Below are 16,015 nucleotides of genomic sequence, written 5' to 3'. Positions count from 1 at the left end.
GCTCCCCCAGAGGCCTTCCTTTATTAAGAGCGACAATGAACAGAACCGTAGGTCATATAGCTAGAGCACCGGGCCACGCTGCTCTCCCACTGAACGTGTCACAGGGCGTGACATGTTGTGTGTGCTGGACACATCTGACTTAGAGGCTGGAGAAGTTCCATAACGTGTCAACTCAATGCTGGGGATGAAGACAGTCCACCTTCACGCGGATGCCTGCCTTGATGTCTGTCTGCTCCTAACTCTCCGGGGCCTGGGGGAGGAAGTTCGGTGAGCGTGTACGAGGCCGATTAGGCTGCTTGCCTGGGTTCCTGCCGGTGTGCAAGGCTGCCGGCCAGGTAATGAGGTGGTAAAATAGATACTAAAAGGAGACAGGGCTTTAGAGAACATGTTGGCACTCAGCCATGTACAAGGTAAGTGCTCAGTAAATGTTAGTTCCAGGTCGTAATGTCTCCAAAGTCACACCTGGAAATTGAAGAGGAAAAAGAAGACCCTTTTTTTTTTTTAATTTAAAAGATTTTATTCATTTATTTGAGAGACAGAGATAGAGGGAGCACGAGCAGGGGGTGGCGGAGGGGTAGAGGGAGAAGCAGACTCCCCATTGAGCAGGGAGTCTGAAGCTGGACTCGATCCCCGGGCCCTGGGATCACGCCCTGAGCCAAAGGCAGACGCTCAAAGGACTGAGCCACCCGGGCGCCCCAGGAAGAAAGCACTGAACGATAAATCAAAGTGAGATCGCTCTATGATAAAGATACTCTAAATGTAAATTATGTTACGACCTAAAACTTTACAAACCTAAGTCCATTTTAGTAGTTAAACCGCTTCCAATGATTTCAATAAAATGCTACCCTTTTAATAAAAGTTTATCTAAACCATTTTCAAAACAGTAAGTTAAAGATTTCAAACTAACAAGAAAACTAGTTAGTGTAACAGTTTTAGGAGGTTCAAAATGAATTTTGAATAAAAAAAGGAATTTAGATCATGCTGCTTGCTGTCTTACCTCAGTTTTACGAAGTTTCTGATAGTTTCCATTCCAAGAAATGAGCTTGCGGTCCTTCCCTCCTCCCGACACCAGCGTGCCGTCCCGTAACATACAAAGTGCAAAAATGCCGCCCTCGTGGGCCCCTTGAACAGCATAGCTTATCCGATTCGTACCTAAACACACCAAGAAAACCATCCTTAGGACGTTATCGAAAGGCTCGCCTCTGTCCATCCCATTTCGCTTCAGTTTTACAATGTGATCTTGTCGGTGAGGACACCTCTGCTGTGAGAATCTACAAAGGGCACAACTTCCAGAAGCTCACGCAGCACGAGGCAAGCGTGCCCTGGGTTATGATTCAGGAGAACACGCTCCCAGGAAGCCCAGGGTGGAGATCACGGTGGGACTACACGCGCTGAAAAACAGGGGCTTGCGTTCACATCCTCGACAAGTGACTTCACTGCCCCACACCTCAGTTTCCCTTTTGTCGGTAATGGGGCTCCTGCTTATCCCGCAGGATCCCGCTAAGGGTGAAATGGAGCGACGTGGGAAGGACCTGCCCCCGCAGACGTGGGGGCGCTAGAGAAGTCACCACGTTACCCTGAACTCACATCCAGGGCCTGTTTCCACCTTCACCCCCAACCCAAACTCGAAGCCCTGTGAAGACAGGGATGGTGTGTTTTCCTTTCCTCCTGCCGTAATCGCTCACTGAATTGAACCGATGGGTGTTTTCCGAGTAGCGGCTCCTCTTTCCCGGGCTGTGGGCTCCCTGACGGCAGGAGCTTCGGATCAGCGGTGCGCTCGGCGGCTAGCACACCGACTCGCACAGAATTAGTTCTCAATAGCTGTCTGCCGGAAGCCATGGGAACCAGGAAAGTTATTTAAGTGTTTTATAGCTAAATAAATAGTCATTGACAGCTTCACCATATAACGTGTTAACAGATCTCCTAATAAAGCTATTCCATCAAAATATTTTGGGCTTAAGGAGCCTTCTGCAGTGATAGAAAGTGAAGAGTTCTTGGCTTTTCTTGTTTTCCTCTGTTCTAGTTTGAAGGTTTCAAGTTACACACATACCCATGTATGTATGTACCTATAAAACTTGGGATTTAGTTGTAATTCTATTAATTGTGCTCATAGACAACTCTTAGAGAAGTCGCCTTAACCGCGTATAATATCCGCCCCCAATCTTTTGCTCTGGGGACAAGCCTGTGTTACCTTTTCCCCACACCAAGATGTTGCCGCTGGAATCCCCGGTAATGGTGTCACCGTTTTCAGAAAAAGTCACGCAGAGGACAAACTTTGGCTTTTCTTGCTTCTGCAGAATGTTGTGAATACACAGACGTATTAGGTCAAGACCTCCTCTTACTTGTATTCGTACGACCTAGAGGCCCCGTGCTCCCGAGCTGCGCATGACTTTCATTTTTAGCTACCCTTCTATAACTTAGGCCACGAGACTACCTGCTCTGAAATAGAGAAATTTCTGGTAATTATGAAGTTACAGTTGGAGCAGGGGAGGGTGTCAGAGGGGCTATGGGGCGGGCTGTGTGGTCATGACTAGAGCCTCCAGAACAGGGCCCTGGCCCCGGAATAAAGCGGTCCTCCAACTGGGCCTCGCGGGGCAGTGGCACGAGGCCCCCCAGGGAAGGAGGCGCTGTCCCTGGTGCTCACCAGGCCGCATGCCTTCTTGGTTGTTCTTTGCGAGGACCACACTTGGGAGGGGGCGCCCGGCCCCCAGGGTGACTGTCCCTGCACTTCTCTCTATGCGGCTCCATCTTTCCTTGCCGGCATCACCAAGGCTACCCACAGAGACACAAGGGGCTCCCGATTCTGTTAAGGATCCCCGGGAATACTCTTGATCACTATAGCCCCAGAGGCACTTCCTGATTTGCAATTACAGCAACTTCGCAGACGGCGGAAGGCCTCACAACTCCCGCAGAAGCCAGCTGACCACACGCGCCACTAGTGAAGATAAAACAAATGCAATTTAACGTTACCTCGAATAATCCTTGCTTCTTAATAAGGGAGCTTCCTTCTAATGTCCAAAAGTAGAGATGTGATTTTCCACAGGTAACTATTATATTAGCGTCCGTGGGGTGGAAATCCGCAGCAAACACGGCTTCGTTAGAACACTTTGAGCAAAACGGGAGAATCAAATGTCTCAAATCTCTTAAGACACTTCAGAAAATAAACAGCACTGAACTACAAATAACTCATCCAGGTTAAGCCCTAAGCCTCTTGATTTTTCTCCCCACTGAACTCAGCTTTCACAAACAGTCAACTTCTGTTTGTCAGGTGCCATAACCTCTCCTTGTCTGTCTGTCTGTCTCCCCCGCTGGACCACAGCCCTGAGGACAGGGACCACGGTTCCTCTCTCTGTGTGTGGGGCCCCCAGCAGGAGCAGGCACAAAGCACACTCTTGCTGAAGGGGTGGGTGGAAACTTAAAAATCCAAGAATCTGCTCTCATCTCGAGCACAGATTCCTGGCCGAGGCTGAACAACAGAATCACCCAACGTGCGTTACAATGCAGATGGGTCGGGCCTCAGCCCCATCTAGGCACTGGAGTCTTCAGGAGGGGCCCAGGAATCTGGATTTTATATAGCTCCATCACTCCTGGCTGACTTTGGCTGTCTTGTTTGCTCTGGGATTCCCTCCTGGTTTAATTCCTCAGACTCTGCCGGTGGTTTGGTGACTAGGCAGGGGTTCCAGGGTGAGGGATTTGGCTCTTGGGTGTCACTGCACCACCCTGACCCTGTTCTCTGGATTTCCAGCACCTGCACTTTGGTCGGATAAATCTGACCCTGATTGTTCCTTCTGCTTGAAATTCAGTTACACGCCTTAAACCTGGGTAAAAATTTGCCTCTGATTACTTTCAACCCAGCAACCTAGCAAGAACTTAAATACTTGACCCGAATATTAGTAAACAGGTGTTAAGAAACATGCCAGGTTAGAATATGGACCCTGTATCACAGACACTCAAGGGAAAAAGGTAAGGCAATGGATGGTAACCCTAATGTTCGGGAAGTAAGGTGATCTAAGGTATATGGATGACAGGACGGGCAATCTGAAGTCAATTCTGTAACAACTGGGATCCATTCATGATTTCATAGGAAGAAAATACAAGAAAGCTTAAGGAAAGTTGGGTGACCTATCGCGCAAGATGGCTCGGAGGCGGTAAGAGAAGCCGAGCGCACCCCCTACAGGAAGAGTCCACTGGGAGGGGCTGGGATCCGGCAGGGGGGCTTGCTCGCCTTTGCCACCTTTGCCGAGGCCACTCAGCTTTGGACAAGCCCCATGCTGGCCGTGCTGACCTCTCCCTCACTGCTCCTGACCTGTCCCCACCTCCTCATCCCCTCTCTGGTGGCGCGGGGGGCACATCTCCCATACCGCCATGCCTGCAGCGCCCCTCGACTGCGCGAGCACACATTTGTGGGATGAAACAAAGCAGCCGGGAACGGGAACAAGGGAGTGGATCAGAAGGGGAGGGGCTGTAAAACGAGGAAGAAGGAAACCTTACAGGTGTCATGAAGAGGGGGAGAGACCCTGCCGGGACGTGGCACCGCACCCTGGGAGCTGAGATGGGCGGGCTCGGGATTCTTGGGTGCTGGTGTCAGGCCCGAGGGCCGCACGGGAAATGGGGAGCCTGTGGCCCACCGAGAAGTGGGACCCGGGCCTGGGAGGCAGCTAAGGAGAAGGCTCCACCGGGGGACATGACAACGGAGCCCCGCATCGGGCTTGGAGAGAGACCTTCACGTCCGCCAGCCGCTCCTCCTTCTGCCAGTCCCACACAGACAGCACATGGTCGTTGGAGTCATCTACCGCACACAGGTTGCTTCCTCCATTCTGGGGGGAGAAAAAGGTATTCCCAGGAAGACTACATTTGAGAATAAAATAGGTTAAAAGTGATTAACAATGAGCATTAATTTTCCTTTTAATAGAGTCCGTTTTGGCTAAAGAATGTGTACGCATTGCTTTTGAGACCTGCTTCCCCGGCCACTCCGGGACAGCGGTGGAGAGTGGGGTGAGGAAGGGACAGGAGCGCAGAGAAGGGTCGGGGGCCGCCCCGCCCCTTCGGGTCTATTAAGACCAGCCTCCAAAGGGGCTGCAGCGCCCCCTCCTGGAGGAGCCAGTACCCGCAGCGCGCACGGCGCACGTCTGGGACTGGCGGGGGGCAGGGTGTCTGGGAGGCAGTGCAGGGAGCAAAGGCCCTGCGGCTGAGGCACGTGGGGTTCCGATGTGCACACGTGCAAGCGCGTGTGGACATAAGTTTCTGGAACAGTGGTTTATAGGGTGGATCTGTTGAATGGGCACATCCTGAGGAAGATCTGGGAGACCACGAGGCCCCTCCGACTGCTGGAACGGACAGGCAGCCCGTGTAGGGACGGCAGAGACACGCTGGAGCCGTCTACTAACGGGTAGGCGACATCCAAGGTCAGAGCGGGCAAAACCGTCTAGAGGAACACGACGACAGCGCTGCTGGGCCTCCTTCCATCACGTGTGTGGCCCCGAGGGGACACGTGTGGCCTCTGAATGAGGGGACCTAGGGAGCAGGATGCCGTCCAGCCTGCAGATCCGCGCATGCACCCAGGCAGCCTGCGAGCGCGTTAACTGCCTCCCTCCTCAACCTTGAGCGGCTTCTCTCCTCCCTGCGAACCAGGGCTCCAGTACCCACGGGGCTCGCACTTACAGATTTCGAGAACGCGATACAGGTGACAGCTCGGTCAAAAAACCCGACTCCGAGGACGTGCAGTGTATTCAGTGTCACGGAGTCCCAGATGCGCACATGTGGGGGCAGTTGCTGTTTAGAAGGAAATGCAGAGAAAGAATCACCGACGGGGGACGGGCATACAGATTTATCTTTACCTCGAAGCTACAAGACTACTTCAGTTTTGTCAAAATGCAAGGTCTTTTCCTGCATTTGAAGACTGTGCCTTTTGGCCTCAAGGAAACACTCCCAACGGCTGCAGAAGATCATGGCCCCTGCGGCCAGCGTCACTTCAGGGGAGGTCCACCGGGTTTTACATCTCGAATAGCCAATTCTTCATAACTGTACCACAGGAACTGATGAGCTCCCTTGGGCATCTAGGGGCGTCCGAATTTTAAAAATGAAAAATGACAAGGAAAGTGGAATTTCACGCAAGGGCTGTTCTTATAAAATCTGTACTGTCACTAAGGCGTAAATACATCTAAACTCAGCAAGACGGTCACCACCAAATAGTACTGAGAGTTTGACATTCTTGTGTCTCACAGGAGCAAAACGGGCAATCGATTATGCACAGACGAAATTTAGAGTTTTTACCATTAGTTCAGAACCCTCTCACTTGTGTTCCAAAGTGAATGGTCCTAATTCTTCTCTCCCTCAATAGAAGAAAGCGTCCTAGAACGATCAGCAGGTGGACTGGGAAAGGACTAGCATTAACCCACGGGGACAGAGTGGGGTGAGGTGAGCCAGGCTCCAGGCTGGGCTTGCTCTGAGTAGTTGCGTGTCTGCAGACGGTCAGATGGCCTCTGCGTCTCTCTGCACTTGAACTGAAGGACTGGCTCGGAGAGCCATCCCATCTTCCCTGGCTCCAAATTTCTGATTCAATTTCAATGCCAGAAACTGAAATACCCTTTTAATCCACTAGAGGGAGGAACACATGGTATGCTACTGATTTCAAAGACTTAAAAGCCATAACATTAAAAAAAAAAGATGAAGACCCTATTCCATTTATGTGTATTTACATAATTGTAAGCTGATTTCTGTCCTTCCTGTTAACTTCTTCAGTGTAGAATTTTAATGGGAAAGAGCATAAAGTTAATAATCAAAATTTGATGTTATTAAAATATTTTCTGAAAAATGGCAGCATTCATGTTATCGGGAAGAAAACATGCTGGTAAAAATGGACGTGCTCTGTGTAATGAGGTTCGCTTCATATTCAGTGCAAGAATAAGCCATACAAAGTAGATATCAAAAAAGCTGCAGGGAGTTTAGGATAAGACGTGGCAAGGACCACAGACTGCGGACAGAAGACAGTTTCACGTTGTTCTCTGCTTGTTAGCGTCCCCTAGTTCCTTCTCTGCTTCCTTAAAATTCAAGTTAAAGTCTTACTGATGTGCTTATAAAACTTGTGTCCAAACTCTCCTGCAGCCTTTGAGGGCTCTGGGGTGACGTCATGAATATAGGAACACAAGGTACTGTATTATCATGTGTGTAAGTATCTTAAGAATTGCTGAATTCTTCAGCAAGAACAATTCTATTTAAAGACTGGCTGAAATTAAGGCACGTTTGAAGCATTTTGAAGATCACTGTAAGAAAATCTGCAATAAAGTTTATTTTTTTTAAAAATTTTTCGGGGGGTGCCTAGGTGGCTCAGTTAGTTAAGTGTCTGCCTTTGGCTCAGGTCATGATCCCAGGATCCAGGGACCGAGTCCTGTGTCGGGCTCCCTGCTCAGCGGGGAGTCTGCTCCTCCCTCTGTCCCTGCCCCAGCTTGTTCTCTATCTCTCTCTCTAACAAATAAAAAATAAAATTAAAAAAAAATTTTTGCAATAAAAGATTCTAATGAGGGATTAAGAAGCATTCAGATACTTTAACTGGTAGGCTTATTCATCAGTGAAATGTTTCCAGAAGATGAAATCGAGTTAACAGCTCATTATAAAAATATGAAAAGGTAATTCAACTCACTTTTCCATCCTTAGATGTGCCTGCGACTTGTCCCGTCGCTATTGTGATCCTGTCAGGGTGAACCGCTAGGCTAAAAAAAGGATATTTTTAAGACAGCCACTCTTTAAAGATAAGCTTTACTTTTCTCTTGGCCACATATAATCTAGTCAAAATTTAAATATGAGAATGATATGGTGCCTGACTTCTCATGACAAACTCCCTGAGCACCTCAACAACCTTGGACAATTAGTCCCTATTTCATTCCATCCTTTCTCGAGAATTTCCAAACTCAAGGAGAAAGCATCCATTGCTTGGAAAATACCAAGTCTCCTACAACAATCTTTGTTAAGTATGTTAAACAGCAAAAATATCATCTTTTTCCAACAGGATTTTCATAATTGACCAGGGATCTAGGATAAATAGAAATAGGAAAAACCACCTATTCAACCACCCGTCCTTCTGAGATACATAAACTCCCTGTCAAAACCTATAGGTGAATTATGAATGAATTAAAAATGAAAGAATTACAGCAAACCCAGCCATAAGCATGAACATTTTTATTAAAAAACCAGAACTCAAATCGGAAGTTATTAGCATCTGTGCTAAGAAGGCCTCCAAACGGGGATCTATGGGAAGTGTTGGTTTGGGTGATACGGTTAGTTACGATTACATGTTATACGGATGGAAACTAAACTAGTCTCTAGTGTCTGAGAGCTAGGTAACTAGCTAACCACTAGCTATGACAACGCAGAATATGAAGAAGAGCTTTTCCAAAAGACCCAGTTCTCTCCCATCTCTTCTCTTCTCTTTAGTTCTATCTCAGCTCGGGCGTCTTTCCTGTGACGCTATCTGCATGAGAGTGAGGGCTCACCACTTCACGTCGTCATTGTGGCCGGTGTAATGCCTCTGGAGCTGCTCCTCCACGTTGTACAGCACCACCACGGACGCAATGAAGTACACCGTCTCCCCCGTCGGAAGCAAGTACAGGTTGTTCCGGCAGTCGCGACCCCGGTAGCCATAGCTTTGTGTGTGTCAAGAGAAACCTGATTTCCTTCAAGAGCTGACAACACATCAGCTCTATTCAACAGGGACAGATAACACAATTCCGTAAGACTCTTCCCATCAATTTCTCTTGGTTCAATAACGTGAAATCGTGAATACTCAGTGCCGAATACGTGGGACTCTCAAAAGGCAGGCAATAGAGGTGGAAATGGTCATTGAGTTGAGGGGAATACATATTTTTATAAGATGGGGCTTTGTTTGTAGAAATTACGTATTATATTTTGAAAGCTGAATTTTTCAGCTGGATCAAAAATATAACTTATTATTTTATTTACTGAAAATAACCACAGTGGACATTTGTGAAGTTACCAGAAAGCGAACTATTTTGAATTGAGCCAAACAATCATAGACCTTGGGAGCCACAGCCAGGCCCAAATTTCTTTGTTGAACTGTTTGGATTTTCTGTGGATGCCTGTCTTCTTCACAACTAGTCTGCCTTTAAGTGTTGCCAAGGGCCACCTGGCTGGCTCAGTCAGTGGAGCGTGTGGCTCTCAGTTTTGGGGCTGTGAGTTCGAGCCCCATGTTGGGTGTAGAGATTACTTAAAAGTAAAATCTTAAAAAAAAAATTTTTTTTTTTGCCAAGCTGGTTTCCTGAAAGGCCCACTACCTAACCAGCTTGACTCTAGAATTAAAATCACCTGGGAACTGTATTTTGACACTTCACAAGAATGCTGGAATATTTTGCTCCAAAATTTGTTTTCTCTTTCCTCTAGTTATCGTACCACCTGCTCAGGTCTACTTCAGTATCTCGAGGTCTATAGTGCATTCATTCTCCTTCCCGCTTGAGTGTCCGTCTGTTGCAGGAGACGGCTTGACTCCAGGAATAGGAGAGAAGGTGGGGGAGCAGGCTGCCATCTCCCAGCTGCCTATCCCATCCCACCATCGTCCAACTTGGGGACTGACATCACCACTACACTGTGGCTTCACCAGAGGACTGGCTCTGGTTCTAGAATCACGGCTGGGAAATGAATCAAATCCCTATGACAGGCTGTGGGATTTGCAGTTCGTGTGAAATACAAAATAGATCTGAAAATGCGAGGTGACTACATTGTCCCAACTACCGAGCACGGTGAGGTCAAAAGGACTATTCCAAAAAGACCTCGGAACTCTAACATTCCTTATTTTACAGTATTTAAAAATAAATTTTAAGATACTGGTAACTGACTTGTATCGACCTCAGTTATTGAGTCAATCTTATTTTTTATTGTTATCTAGGAGCTAAATCCTTTATTTATATTTTTTCTTACATTATAAAAGTACTTGTAAAAGGTGCAAACAACCCTCCCACATACATACGTCAAGGCTAAGAAACTTCGATCCTCCTTGCCACAAGCATCCCCACCTCCTTGGAGATAATGACCTCTGCTAAGACCTTGACATGTGTACTTTCAAACCCTACAAACTATTTTGGGAGCAACACATCACTTGAACTTAGATGTGAAAAACTAATCTAACAGAAGTCTCATTTATTTGAAGTAAATCCCACCATTTTACATCCTAAAAATATGAATAGAGAGTAGGCTGAAAAAAATGTGTTCTGAATGTTTTCCAGCTATGATTGAACCTCAAATGTAAACCGTTATTGACTTAAAGAAGAAGTGAATCACTTCGATTACATGTGCCGAAACAGACACACGCAAATGCTTATGACATCTGAGTCTGAAAATGTAAAAAATATATTCCCAAAGAATATGATACTATCATTTCAAATAGCAATTCTTCCAACTGAAATGACAGCAGCATTGATTTAAACCAACTTCTTAGAATTTATATTCGGGGCCTGATATCAAACTGGTACTCAATAAAAATTTGTTTGAGAGTGAAGAAAGGATTTTTGTTCTTTGTCTTAAAATCTGCACGGACTGGAAGGTGGCCTCTGCAGGCTTGCTTTAAAGCAAAATAAACAGAACAAAATAAAATAAAGTAAAATTAAATAAGGAAAAATAAAGTAAAAATAAAAAAAAAAAACCCGACAGTTCATTCACCCCTTTTCATAGGCTCTGTTTCTTTGTGTTTCAGGGGTTTTCTCCCTGGAGCTCATCGACTTTTCCAGACCTTGAAGTATGAAGGCCACAACAGCTTCATCTCAAGAGCACTAGTCCTAGGGCGGACTGGGATTTCTGTGGCTCCGACTGTGGCGGGAGGAGGGGGGGCTTTTTATTTTTCTTAAAGTAGCATTCTATCTAGGCTACATGTCGATTTTCTTTACGCCTTCACTGGACTCCCTTCATTCAGTACTGGGGTATTCCTGATGTTACTCCTTCAATTACTCTCCCAAGGGGGGCCCAGCTCCCACTTGGTTTGAGGGGGGATGCCTGTCCTTCCTTCCAGGGTGTCCCCCACTCTCTGGGTGTAAGAACCTCCTGCCAGCACAGTTTGGTTCAATTTCTGATAGTCTCACTTTCCGAAGTGTGTGAGTTTGGTGTCCCCTTGCCTTTCCACCGTTCCCAGGTAAGCAGGTAGAGCTCCAGGCTTTTCCATCTGCCCGCAGAGCTGACTAAGCCGGCAACAGCTACTGTTAAAAATAATCAGTTCTTTCAATTTCATTAGAATCCTAAACTCTACCCCTTTGCGATTTTCAGTAAGCTTGCTTTTCTATTAGTTTTTAACCACATTTGTTCTGTCGGAAAGATTAAAATTCAGGCCAGAAAGTGATGCATTTGCCCATGACTCTCTAAAAAAACAAAAACAAAAACAAAAACAAAAACAAAAACAAAATCAAACAAACAAAACCCGTCCAGCCTGTGAATATTTTCTTTTCGGGAAAGTAAGGAGTACGTAACAGAGCAGGAGGCCTGGTAAGTCAGCGTCCTGCACGATCGGCAGGCCTCACGGAGCCCCTCCTCTGCCAGGACACCACCGTACTGGGTGCTCACATGTGGCCCCTTCTGTTAAATTGATTTTTTTTAAAGTGAGAATAGAATACTTTGGTGTTTTTTTTAAAAAGCTTGAGAGAACTTGGTTGTGCCTGGGTGGCTCAGTGGTTGTGTCTGACTCCTGGTTTAAGCTCAGGTCATGGGATGGACCCCTGCGTCAGGCTCTGCACTCAGCGGGGAGTCTGCTGGAGATTCTCTCTCTCCCTCTGCCCCTCCCCCACCCCCTCTACAAAATAAGTAAATAAATAAATAAATAAATAAATAAATAAATAAATAAATAAATAAATAAAAGCTTAAGGGACCTTAAGTTTTTTGAATTCCCACAGTTAAACTTTAAGCTCAGGGCATGAAACAACTTAAACTTTGCAACAGGTCCAGTCAGTGGATAAAGGATACACCCATTCCAGCTTCAGTCTCTTGGTTGGTAGTTCTACTTTTGCTTCCAAATTATAAGAGTCCACTTGATCTTTGGGCATGTACATGGTAACAGGGCGTCCACGAAGAAACATTTTTACGTATCCTTCTTCTACAAAAAGAACAAAGAGATCAGTAAGACACCTCAGTGCCAGTGTAGCTGAAAACAAATGTTATCTTTTCTTTAGCCTTTTAACATAAAAGGGGGAAATTTTACCCTTCGTGTGATTTCTAATTAACGTGTTGGGGGAAAAGAACTGAAACATAACGTTAAACAGTTTAAAACGAAAGTTTTTACCCTGTTTACGTTTGACATGCTGCTTACTTAAGTATATGAAACATATGAGAAACTATAAAAGGCAGGGAAAAACTCGATTCCAATATTTTTCCATGAGAGATTTGGTGCTTACATTTTCTTTATCATCAGGAGGGGGGAAAACGCCACCTCAAAAAATTACAACTAACACAAGAAATCCACTAAATTTTTTTTATTGATTTCAGTGTATATACAATTTCAGTATCAAAATTCATAAGATTTCTTTCAATATTGAAATTGGTTTGTTGTATCGTAATGTAAAAATATAACTTTATGCATCTTTTATGTTGGACACATTTTTCAAGTGTAAAGAACACAAAATCGGCAAAAGTACATGCTAGGGTGCACGCAAGAAGGAAAGGTCTCAAGGAAAAGCTAGAAAGAAAATAAAAGAACAAAAGACCCGTTAGAGAGCGGCATTGTGAAATAGGACCTTCTAGAACAAACATTTTTATAATAAAATAACTTCTGGTGTTTCGAGAAATTATGGGGCAAGAGGAAAACCCAGTGATACATCGACATGGGACAAGTGTAGTTTTAACAAGAAATAAGTTGGGGTTTTCTGCTGGCTTTCAGGAGACAATAAGACCAGAGAAAACGTCTGGTGAGTTCCTTGTGAATTCGCGGCAGTTAAATCGGGCGGTTTGGAACTAGCCACAGCAGCACAGAACTCAACAGAAAAATCATCCGCAGAGAGGAAACTTGTGAGAAGAAGTCATGGAGTAATTACACTGCCAGAAGCACCACATTTACAGGTTAGTGTTGTAAGTCTTGTTCCTAAGGATCTTCACACAACGCCACATGCAACATCACCTCCAAATGAAGAGGGCGGTTTTGTGTTACCGTGCGCGTGCATTTCCGGTCTCGCATGCATGCGTGTGATGCACGCTCCACTCTGCATGGTAAGTCTGACTAGAGAATAAGAACCCCCACGTGCTCATCCTGGAGACAGGCAGTGTGCCAGGCGCTGTGTTCCGTGGACCCTCCCGTGAGGATGCTGCCACCAGGCTCTGTCCTCCCCAGATCCGCTGGGACTGGCCACCGCAGGTCTGGCACCCCAGGCTCTCTTATTGCTCCCCTGGGGCATTTTACATTCTGCTGCCAAACCCATCAAGGCCCAAAGGGGATTTCACCACGTCCTTCCTCCACGTAAAATCCTTTGCCCGCTGTCTTACCTGCTGGACCTAAACGTCTGGCTCCCTGCCTGCTCTCCCCTCTGTAACCTCCCTGCTGCAAGCACCTGCCTGCATCCACCTGTCTGGCCAGATGTGTCTCTCGCACCCAGCTCTGGGCCTCTGCCCTTGCTCTCGTCCTCACCCAAAACCTCTTCCCTTGCTTCATCCCTCACCCAAATCTGAGCTCATGGGGCTGCGTGGCCGCCACACCTGCAGGACTCAGGAGCCCCCAGCAGACGACAGAAGGGAAAAGAAAGCAGGCACGCGCGAGCCCGGAGCTAGAGGGCATGTGGTTGCGTCCATTCTCTTTGTGCGAGAGGAGGCACAGAACGTGGGTGGATAGTAAAGAGGCTGTCAGGCCGTCTCCGCAGCACGGCAGAGCCCTCCGTGCTGTACAACTCAGTGCGCATGAAATACGGAGTCTGTTACAGTTGTGTGCTGGTTAAAGCCTTACAACGGACGCTTACTTAGCACAATTCTAAATCACTGACCTAGACAAAAAAGCCCCGGGGTTTTGCCTTGGCACTGTTTTGCACTGGTAATTGAGACATTCTACATTTAAAATCAAAATGCAGGGGCATCTGGGTGGCACGGTCGGTGAAGCGTCCGACTCTTGGTTTTGGCTCAGGTCATGACCTCAGGGTCGTGGGATCGAGCCCCGCGTCGGGCTCCGCACTCAGCGGGGAGTCTGCTGGAGATTCTCTCCCTCTGCCCCCCCCTTCTCTCTCTAATAAATCTTTTTAAAAATTCAAAAAAATAAAATCAAAATGCAGCAAGGGAAAGCAAGAGTATTTTCCAGGCATGTTAGGACAACAGCTCACACCTGCCAACTCGAAGGCGCAGAGGGAGAGGCCAGCAGCGGTGCAGGACACCAGGTCAAGCAGTGGGACATTCAGGGCTGCCCTATAGCTCTCTTAAGGTTTATACGGAGTTTTCAAAGTTCCTGCAATCAGCCAATAATCAAGCCAGATCGAATGTATAAGCTACTTATTAAAACCCATCCAAGTAAAAGCGTAGGAATGCTTTTAACTTAAAATAAGTTGGAGTGGCTCGTGTGCCAAAAACATTTTCATACGAGGAGATTATCTGCTTGCCTGTATGAAAAAAGTTTCTGCAGCCTGGGTAGCAGCTTTGCTCAGAGAGCTATGAGGTTTCAGAAATGCCGCCTACCTTTGCAGTGTGTCACCCGGCGTTTCCCTTGTGATTTCGGAGACAGGGACAGAAGCGCTAGATAAAGAGATGGCAAGAACTGCAAGAGGGACCAGCCTGCCCGCTTGCTGGGGAGCAGCCCTCGTTGGGGGAGCAGCCCTCGCTGGGGAGCAGCTCTCGCTGGGGAGCAGCTAGCTCTCAGTCGGAGCGGCCGCCCCGCCCCCAGCAGGACAACCTGCCTTCGGTGCAGGGGTTCGGACCAGTGCGCTCAAGGCCTGGCTCCGCCGGCTTAGGGCAACTACATTTTCAGCGCGTGATCTCATGCTTCCTGAAAATGAGATGGATACTAAAGCACATGCTGATAAATACAGAACGCTGACTTTTAAAGAGGTTTCAATTCTGAACTGAAGGGAAAAAAACTGGAAAAGTTAAAATTAAATGACTGTATTGAACTGACGCCATACCTTGTCAATGATTTTGCATTTTAAATGCGCTTTTAAATCAGGTTAATATCCTAAAAATAGCATCTATCTTATTATAAAATGTGTTAAAAAAAGAAAAGGTATATGGAAAGGTACATATGAACTATTAGTTTGCAGTTTAGGAAATCAAAGGCAGAAAGAGAGAAAAAAAAGCTACTTTTAGACAAAGTTATAACTTAATGCATCAGAAGCTTCCGTTTCGGAGAGATGCGGATGTTGCGCTGGAAGGCCCGCGGGGCGGGGTAACAGAGGCGACACAGGGTTTTCACCTGGAAGCCCTGCTTCTGTTTACGTGGTGGCATTTGACTCTCCCTCCTTATTGGTGCGTCTTAAATCAGGTTTAAAGGGGGTGAGTAAGGGGTCCAGTCTTTGTGACCATCTTACGGCCGGTCTCTGGTCTGAGCCCCGGCGCCCAGGGGGGAAGGCTGCTGGCACTCAGCCCGTCAGCCCTGCCACGTGGACACCGCCGGTGACAAGCTACTTATTTGTCCCTTGAGTCCTGAGGTGAGTGAGGGGCACCCGCATAGAGATGAAATCAGACTTACCTGCGCTGAAGACGGGCTCCTTGGGTTTGCTGTGGAGATAAAAGAGAGACAAGGTTGAAAGGGAGGCTTGGGGGGGGGGTGGAGGCCAGTCACCCTGAGGCCGCATGGACAATGCTCGTTAATGAGAAAAACAAAACCATGCAACTGTAGAAAGGAACACGAGTAAAGGAGAATGTCTAAAAGCAGGTGCAAGGGATCGTCGTAATCCTAGCTTTATCGCCACAACCGAGCTTTTTTACAAGAGCAAAGAAGGGTCTAGGAGGAAAAAGGTGCTTCTCCAAGATGGGAATGGCTGTGTCTAAATGTGTGAGGGTTTGCTCTTCTTCCCCATGCTCCTCTGATAGACTCAAAGAATTTATCTCAAACCAGCACATTCCT

At 46.9% G+C, this 16,015-nt stretch overlaps 1 protein-coding gene across 3 annotated transcripts in view; it reads right to left on the bottom strand.

The window, feature by feature from the left end:
• Positions 1 to 16,015, bottom strand: part of EML1 (EMAP like 1) — a 176,380-nt gene that overhangs the window by 20,875 nt on the left and 139,490 nt on the right. For 2 of the 3 annotated variants that reach the window (XM_045775381.2, XM_045775383.2), the window contains exons 5-14: positions 15,638 to 15,666; positions 14,632 to 14,688; positions 11,953 to 12,082; positions 8,490 to 8,639; positions 7,640 to 7,709; positions 5,662 to 5,772; positions 4,722 to 4,817; positions 2,971 to 3,105; positions 2,192 to 2,291; positions 998 to 1,152 (exon numbers count right to left, since the gene is read on the bottom strand). In XM_045775381.2, the coding sequence (XP_045631337.2) occupies positions 998 to 1,152; positions 2,192 to 2,291; positions 2,971 to 3,105; positions 4,722 to 4,817; positions 5,662 to 5,772; positions 7,640 to 7,709; positions 8,490 to 8,639; positions 11,953 to 12,082; positions 14,632 to 14,688; positions 15,638 to 15,666 (1,033 nt within the window). The remainder of the gene's footprint in view (positions 1 to 997; positions 1,153 to 2,191; positions 2,292 to 2,970; positions 3,106 to 4,721; positions 4,818 to 5,661; positions 5,773 to 7,639; positions 7,710 to 8,489; positions 8,640 to 11,952; positions 12,083 to 14,631; positions 14,689 to 15,637; positions 15,667 to 16,015) is intronic. The other variant, XM_045775385.2, reaches the window with a different exon arrangement.

This window comes from Ursus americanus, chromosome 26 (assembly GCF_024610735.1).
Source record: "Ursus americanus isolate L20-20 chromosome 26, mUrsAme1.1.p, whole genome shotgun sequence".
Classification (NCBI taxonomy): domain Eukaryota; kingdom Metazoa; phylum Chordata; class Mammalia; order Carnivora; family Ursidae; genus Ursus; species Ursus americanus.
The sequence above is the reverse complement of the archived record's forward strand: the minus strand, read 5'-3'. Positions and strand labels throughout refer to the sequence as shown.